Genomic DNA, 8,883 nt, shown 5'->3' with positions numbered 1-8,883 from the left:
ATGGTTATCGGGGGCCATCTTGTGAGAATGCATGCTTATTCACTGGACGACCAACGGAGATAATTAAAATACATGCCGACATGAGGCATGCTAGTTGGAGTCGTGTACCTGAAGACGAGAAGACAGAGCTGATAGACCGTGTTAGGGTAGGTCTTTTTACCTATTGATAACAAACTTAAAAAGCTGGTATACCAATGTCAGTTGGCGTAAATACACTGTGTAGAGTTCTATATATAACGTAGGTCTATTTTTGTATATCTCACAGGCAGATTTTGTTCTTGACTGGAGTAGAGACAACCATCGTGAGATGGTTTCCACGCATTTGGCAGATAAGTACAATACTTATCATTATGTACTACATAAAATTTATTTAAAATATGCATCACATCAAGAGGCCCTACGTGGTGGGACGGACAAGGTGGAGAAGAACGTATGGGAAAAGCTATGTGAATACTGGGCAAGTGCAGCATTCAAGGTAGACCAGTTTGGGAATTTATAGAGATGCATTAACATAGTTAGTTAAAATGACTCTTAGTCAGAAAATGATCTTACATATATCCTGTTGACCATTAGGTTTGAACCCTAATGGTGTTTGCCTAATATAAAATTCGAGTAAGGCAGTATTTATAAATTAAATACTAATTAATTGTTTCTCATGCAGGAGAAGTCCATGAGAAACAGTTCAAATAGATCTAAATTGAAGGTCAAGCATGCTGGTGGCCGCAAATCCTTTATACGCATTTTAAAGGAGAAGGTTTGTAATTAAGCAAGGGGTATAACATAATCAGTTAATGAGTCAAATATGTATCTAACTTTTGAGCTCAATTGTGTGTTTCAGCGGGAGGCAGCACTGAACATGGTTGCCTTCTATAGGCAAACACATTGGTCAACCCGGAAGGGTAAATGGATCAACGCAGCCACTGAACATAATTACGTAAGAGAGTTCCTAATTTTAGTTTATTTTTAAATGGTTTGGTGAGGGTGTTTAACCTGGCGAGTCATTTTTCATGTATTGAATTTTCCAGAATCTTATGATGGAGAGGTTAGCTGAAAAGGAATCTGAGGAGGATATTGAAGAGGCAGCTGAGAGTGTGTTCAAAGAGGTATTGGGAAACAGACCTGGATATGCAGTAGGGAGGGGTCACATGGTGATTCCGGACCCATCTCCTTCAATGAAGAATAGTAGGGCATATATTCGTCTGTCGGAGGAGAATGCATAGAACAAGATTGAGGCAGAAATGTGGAGAATGCATAGAACAAGATTGAGGCAAAAATGTACAAGGCAAAACTAGACTCCATGCTGGGTGATATTGCAGAGTTGAGAAAGAATTTCTCAGAACATGAGAAGCTCTTAATGAGCTATCGGAACACTGACTTACCTGATGGTAGTGAGGCTCATAGAGAGACTCAGAGAGATGATTAGTTTTCTAAGATCATTGGGCACTTTTTTGTGGATGGCTAACATTTGTGGGGTTAATTTTTGTGGAGGGCCAGTTTGACATGGCCATTTTTTGGTGGATAGGGGTTAAATGTCCTTGTAGATATGTGTTGGCCATGGACTTATGTCATTACTTAGGATATTTTGGTAACGTATGCAACTATAGTTAGGGTGGATATGTATTAACAACTGCAACAGGAAAAGTAAAATGATGGCCTATATTTTTGATGAGTTGTTACTAAGAGAATGATGGGTAAGTACTGAAATTAATTCGAGTTATGATGGATAATGTTTAATTTCAGATTATGTGTGTAAGGCTGCAAATACTTAATCATAAATGCTGATTAAACTCTTTTGAAAAATACAGGTTAGCAGAATGAGAAGATTGATTTCAGTGCACATGGATGGAGGATGTTGGTTGCAGTGAACTGGTTTCATGATAAAGCACCTTACCAGGGAAATAGGTACTTTCTAGGGGTGTATTTCTTCAATAGTAAGGGAAATAAATAAAAGTAGTTGCAAAATCTAAATTTGCAAGAGAACTACCAGATTAATATCCACAAGTCAATATCTATATTCACACACACCCTCAATTGCCTAAACCTCTAATTCAGGTTTTAATAAACTAAACAGAGGGTATTAGATAAGGTGCAGTCTTGGAATTCACACTAACTAGTTAGAAGATAAGGAACTTCACATGTTATTTTATATGTTAAGTAAGAAACTGGGGCTCTCTAACTCTAATGCACTTAGGTCAGGACACTGGTCTGAGTATGTCCTTGGAATATATCACAGCTATATGTTCTGCTTAGTGCGAATTTAAATGTGTCTCACCTTTCCTAAAATAGCTGTGTAACACAATTATAGTGTCCATGCTTAGGTGTGGTAACGATGTTAATAACGATTGGTAATCAGCAGTCTTAAGTATTGATACATGTAAATAATTAGATATAAAGGCCCAATTGAACAGTGGGTCAATGATAGGAAAACAATTTTGGTTCCCCGTTAGTATGAGGGTTTATACTAATCCCAAATATAATTAGTATGGTAGATGGTAAGTCTTAGTATAGAGCTCATGTGAATGGGTTTTTAGGAGATTGCATTGATTGTAGCAAATTTTCATTGGGCTCCTTCTTTTGGGAATTGGTTCACGAATGATAATCTAAAGGCTATAGATTGTAATTCAACTATAGCAAACACTATAAACACAGCAGCCAATTAACTGCACGATTTGCAATAGCATGGACTACAGAATGTTAGGTATATAGTAATAATTCCATGTGAATACAGGAATACAACATGATGGCATTTTCCTTCCAAGCCTACCAACGTATAGGTATTTATTTTAAAATTTAAATAGACAGTATGCTCTTGATCTAATTAATTATGTACAAGATTGCTTGTACCAATTAGTATAGAAGCAAGCTACCATTTAATGAAATTCATACCATAATTAGAATTCTGTTATTTGCTGACATAGTTCTTATTGTCTAATTATCAGGTCATCATTTACCAACATGCTGTGTGGAATCAGGGACTGGAATCAAACACCTGTCAAACACTACTATCAGCAAGAAGCCCTTTTAATTATTTTAGTAAACTGTCATATATGGACCTCTTGGTTATCATTGATGCTGTTGGAGAGGGAATATGTGTTTCATCATGTATGTAAGGGTATTTGAGTTGCAAACATATATACGGTTCATGGCCTTTAACTGTTATTTTTAATATATAATGTTGGAAGATGCATATATATATAATGCTGATTCATTAAGTGTCCAAGAATTATATAATCGTTGGAGATTTTTGCCCTGGTGGCTAAAAGTGTTGCAAAGGTTAAGGAGAATATGAATAATGAATGGTGTAAATATTTGGCAGAGCAAGACGTACAGAATGGGATTTGGTTTGCATTGTTGGGATGTCATCTGAATAAAAGGGTTAGACACTACCACTCATCATGACAACTAGCTTGTTTTCACCAGTGAAAGTTGGTGGGATCAAATTGTTGTATAGTTCGCCTCATGAAAACTAGTAGCGTTTATGAGGAAATCGGAGGGGATTGCATTACAATTTAGTTTAATGTAGTACATGCATGGTGGCAAAAGTAGATTTCCTGTAAATAAAATGGCCATGTTCTGTGGGTAAAAAGCATCTTCCCACCACGCCAATGATGGTAACAGACGGATTGGAAATCAGGATATTTTAAGTAATGGCCACCAAACATAATCATGCTATATCTTCTATTCTCACGTCGATTTATGGTACCTAAACTTGTTTATGTGTTGGGGTGCCATGATAATGCCATGTGAAGTTGTGGTCGCAAATATCAATTTTCCCACAAATAAATCCTTTTGGAGGCTAATTTATTATTGTCCATGGATTATATGCCACCACGATGTCACCAACGAAAATGATGGCAAAACGTGTATTGTCACAAGACGAGAACTATTTGTGGGAATTAGTTCCCATGGATATTATACAAATTGCCACCAGATGGTATAATGGTAACTATTGTTTGTCACGTCCACAACAACTGCCTAATAAATTTTTGCGATGACATTGGATCATCTATAATACTTATTTCCAACCATGACATCCGGTGGCGTATAAGTTATTGCGACAAGTATTGAGGTTAATAAAATTAAATTATAACCAGATCTGGTCATCCCAAAAATTATGAAGTCACAACACTTAGAGTGGGTAATGACTTTATACGACTAACCATGTCACCAAATGGCTAATGGCTAATAAATATTACGGACTGTTAGTGTGGTGACAAAGGAGGTATCTTTCACCACCTTAGCTGAGTTGTTCATGGAGTTTGCCACAGAGGGCCGAGATTTTTGACACCACCTGATACGATGGCTAAAAGGTGTTTTTCCCACCGACTAATTGTATTGGTGGATAAACTAGTATTGTCCATGAATTATATGCCACCAACGTGTCACCAGCGAAAATGGTGACAAAAAATATTATTCCCACATAACACCTGGTTATTTCGACGAAAATGCTTCACGGAAAAAGCCAGTATTTGTTGTAGTGGCTACTCATGAAATATTTTCCCGCTACTTAATGGTATACACGAAGGCCTCATTTGGGAACCCATTTCATTCTATCTCATCTCATCTTCTTAAATATAATTCAAATACAAATACTTTTTAATTTTAAATATTCAATTTTTTCATCTAAATCATTATTTAGTCATTACAATTTTCCTAAACTTCCTAACAAAATACAAAAAATAATTCAATTTTCTCTAATTCTAAATAAAAATTATATTCTAATAATATAAAGTGCATAATATTTTTATTTAACTCTTTCTCTCTTATTTTCCAAAACGTAATAAAAATATTTTAACTCAAACTATTTTATTACTATTTACAAACTATTTTATTACTATTCACAAATATTTTATCTTGGATATCATTCTCCAAATGAGGCCTAAGCTGTAATATATCTCTTGATAAAGTGGTTCCAACACTATTATAGATTGATATAGAAGGGTCCATAGCCCACCTTGAACTTAACAATAAATTTTAAAAAAAAATGGAAAGAAAGAAAGAAAGAAAAAAGAACCTTATGTACTCCATCTGTGAGATCAGCCTATGGAAATAGTTGGGTTAGAAGATTTCATTTTAAAATGCGGACGAGTTCTCCTATCTACTCCAAATTTACAGTATACTTGAACAAACATGACTGAAAGAATTATGTCAATGCTAAAATCTTAAAAGTCTCTCTGCATAAAATTCAGTCATAAAGCCTAGCTATTACCAATCATGAGATACATGGTTTAAAAAATCAGTGATTCTAACCTAACACAACACTAGAAGGGAAGGGGGGCGGGGTGCAATAGGTATATACATTTTTCAATTTTATTGGACTATTTGTCAATCAAAAAAAAAATCAATAGAAAAAAGCTCATTTGAGGAACATTTTTAAAATTTAAAACCACTTTGGTGTAAGTCATCATTACCTAATTAAAATACAATAAAAACACTCACAAGATCCTTGTAGTAACTAAATCTAGCATGTAAAACCACGAGCAATCCACTTGATCTCTACACATATGCAACTCTAGACCTCTGGCCTTTTTATAGCTTCACCACAAGGATCTCTCGATCTCTACGTCGACAACAATTCCAAAATCTCTTACAGCCAAAGAAAATTCACAGCAATAGATTCTGCAGTACCTGACCTCAAGTCAAGTAAGTTGGAGATCTGATTTTATAGAGAAAATCAATCGTGGATATGAAATGGAATTTCAAAGACTCTCTCAAGTGTTCTTAGCTCAAAGCCTCACTTTTTACTCAATATCCCCCACACCAGAATTGAGCTGCAAGCTTCCTTTTATATCACATTTTTTTATACAATGCATAACCCTAGTCAAAATTCATATTTCTGAACATTCGTTCAAGCAGAATGTTGAACGAGTGTCAACTGCACATTAGGTTCAAGCATCTCTTGAGCCATGAGTTGGGCAAATGTCAAGTGAACTCTCTATCTAGGTGTTCACTTGAGTAACATGTCGAGTGCTTGTTGAGCGAACTCTTTACCTAAACTTCCACTCGAGTGACAAGTCGAGTAAATATCAAGCGAACTTTCTATCTTGTGTTCACTCTAGTCACTGAAAAGCGAATGTCGAGCTAATGCCAATTCCTTGCCCTTTTGTCAGTTTTCTTCAACCAATCATCACTCAAATTACAACATGTACAATTTTTTAACTCAATTTTTCACATGAATATGCCAACACACTTTTTTTTTTTTTTACCAAAGAGCCGGTAGCCACCCACATAGCGGCCCCATCCCAATTTTATTAATAAGCCCTCACTTATGGCGGAGGAATACCGTGGTAACATCATAACACTTGGGGGCTTACAAGATAAATACTGAGAAAAAAGACCCAAAACCAAGTGTCCAAACAAACCAAGCCAAAAGAACAAAACATCCAAAAAATAGACCAACTCTAACATGCCTAAAACAACCAACCAACTAAACGTAAAAACCAGAAACCAAACAGCCAGGACCAAAGCCAAAACACCTGCAAAACGAGCAACCAACATACAATTTTCAAGAAAACAAAAGAGAAACGTACCAGGACTAAGAACAGCGCAAGTAGGGAAGACCAATTCTGTCCATACGAAGCAGACCACGGAGCTGATCGTGTAAGGAGTCATTAGCAGACCAATCCATATTGAAACCCCCAGCTCCCCTTTTGGCAAGAAAATTAGCGACCATATTACCTTCTCGAAAAACATGATGCATGCGAAACTCCATACAGCCCAAAATATGCCAACACACTCATTTTACATTAACATGGTTCAAATCCAAAACTTAAACTAAGTCCATTACGTCACTACAAAAAAAGATAGAATTGCCGGCGTTGGATATGCGCTGGTAACTATCTCAAAAAACGCCGCTAATTAATTTGCGGCATTTTTCTACCGGCGTAACCGTCCGCCGTTACTGGAGGGTCGCTATTTCCCATGTTCCGGCGGTTGTGCAAATGCCGGTACTCGTAAATCTCATTAGTGGCATTTGTATACAATTTAGTGGCATTTCGTAAAACGCCGCCACCTTATCTACATTAACAGCGTTTCTCGAAACGCCAATACTTTATCGTTGCCTTACCTTGCATATAATAGTGGCGTTACCATAAACGCTACTGCTACTACATTGCTGACGCATAATATAAATTGGCGGCATTTATTTAAATGCCACTAATGGTACATTGGTGGCGGCACATTGAATTTTTTAACGGCATTTTTCTAACCGTCGCCACTTTTTAAAATAGCGGCGTTACGATAACTGCCGCTACTAATAATGTGCCGACGCATCATATAAATTGGTGGCATTTATTTGAATGCCACTAATAGTACATTAGCGACAGCACCTTAAATAATTTAATGGCGTTTATCTAAACGTCGCTAATGACCTAATTTAATGGCGATTAGATAAACACCGTCACTAGTACAATGCCGACTCATCATACAATTTGGCGGCATTTATTTAAATGCCACTAATAGTATTTTGGCGAAGTTATTAACGACGTTTATTTAAACGACGGTATTTTTTTAAAATAGCGGCGTTAATATAAACGCCGCCACATTATGTTGCCAGCACATCATACAAATTAGCGGCTTTTATTTAAATGTCACTAATAGTACATTAGCAACACCTTGAATTTATTAATGGCGTTTATCTAAACGTCACCATGAGTTTGTTTTTTTCTGCATTGCAGCTAATTGTAAACACTACTACTAATTTGTTGCTAGCATATTTTTTTAAATTAGCAACATTAATATAAACACCGCAATAAATATATTACTGGCGCATTGCATTAATTAACGGTATTTACTAATGCACCAATAATATGATATCTCACAATAAAATAATATAATATATCAATTAATAATAAATATGATATAATGGGTCATTATTCATATAATAAAAAAAATTACAAATCAAAGCACATAAAAGTTCTTCATAAATAATTCTTCGTCTTCACATTGTGTTTGTCATTAGCTTTAAGACCATTTCTTTCATGGGTACTTCTTCACATTTATCCAATAATTTTTTGGAAAATGTTATGCAATCGTTAAGCCTGGAAAAGATCAAAAAAAATTATACTAAATTAATAGAGAGTAACCATAAATCAATAGCTGAAACTTCTAATCGATAACCAAAAAAGTTATGCAATTGTTGAGCTTGCAAAATGTTTCTTTGGGTCATATTCAATATCATACAATCCTCAAGCTGGAGAGCTTCTAATCTAGTAGCTGAAAGCATAATGGTCCAGATTCAAATAATGGGTAAGATTAAAATGATCTGCTCGTTTATATATCCTACTCAAAATACCAAAAAACAGAGTATACCTTGGGCACGACATCTAAAAAATGATCTACACGGCATCTGAAAAATGTAAATCTTGTAAGTACATAGAATTAGATCAACTTTTCATATATTTCAGAAACATAGAGATTAAAAATGTAAACTATTTGGTAATGCAAGAGACCTCTAATGCAAATGCAAAAACATAGAGATTGAAAATCTAGTTAATTACAAGGGACCTCTAATGCAAATGCAAAAACATATATAATCAATGCAATCTAATAATAAATAGAATAATGATAGCCTTAACACTATAAAATAAATAGAATAGTTGTATTTTTTCAACCATTAAAAAATAAATAAATTAAAACACACTTACAGTCAAATTGAGAGAACAAAATCAAGGGACTAAGCATTTTTCTAAATATAATAACCAACAAGTACGGTAATTAGTTCATGGGATTACATTAATATAACAAAAATGCTACACTCACCAATAAACAAGTCTTGATTAATTTTTTTATTTAGTAATTAAGGAAGTGCTTTAATTTTTAGTTATGCTTGGATTTTTTTTAATATTTAAGAAAATAAAAATAAAATTTTTCTTTTGTTCTTCT

At 35.0% G+C, this 8,883-nt stretch overlaps 1 protein-coding gene across 1 annotated transcript; it reads left to right on the top strand.

The window, feature by feature from the left end:
• The first annotated feature begins 649 nt into the window (after positions 1–649).
• Positions 650–1,603, top strand: LOC122298612. Its single transcript, XM_043108434.1, has 3 exons — positions 650–754; positions 839–934; positions 1,026–1,603. The coding sequence occupies exons 1-3, from the start codon at positions 656–658 to the stop codon at positions 1,218–1,220; spliced, it is 390 nt and encodes a 129-aa protein (XP_042964368.1). The 5' UTR covers positions 650–655; the 3' UTR covers positions 1,221–1,603.
• The last annotated feature ends 7,280 nt before the right edge of the window (positions 1,604–8,883 follow it).

This window comes from Carya illinoinensis, chromosome 16 (genome assembly GCF_018687715.1).
Source record: "Carya illinoinensis cultivar Pawnee chromosome 16, C.illinoinensisPawnee_v1, whole genome shotgun sequence".
In the NCBI taxonomy this organism is placed as follows: Eukaryota; Viridiplantae; Streptophyta; class Magnoliopsida; order Fagales; family Juglandaceae; genus Carya; species Carya illinoinensis.
The sequence above is the reverse complement of the archived record's forward strand: the minus strand, read 5'-3'. Positions and strand labels throughout refer to the sequence as shown.

What these genes read in the sequence shown, in the direction of transcription:
- LOC122298612 (XM_043108434.1), top strand. Translation starts at nt 656, where the DNA reads ATGCAGGAGAAGTCCATGAGAAACAGTTCAAATAGATCTAAATTGAAG. An exon ending in TACGCATTTTAAAGGAGAAG is followed by an intron (nt 755 to 838) that starts GTTTGTAATTAA and finishes TGTGTGTTTCAG; the next exon opens with CGGGAGGCAGCACTGAACAT. An exon ending in CAGCCACTGAACATAATTAC is followed by an intron (nt 935 to 1,025) that starts GTAAGAGAGTTC and finishes TGAATTTTCCAG; the next exon opens with AATCTTATGATGGAGAGGTT.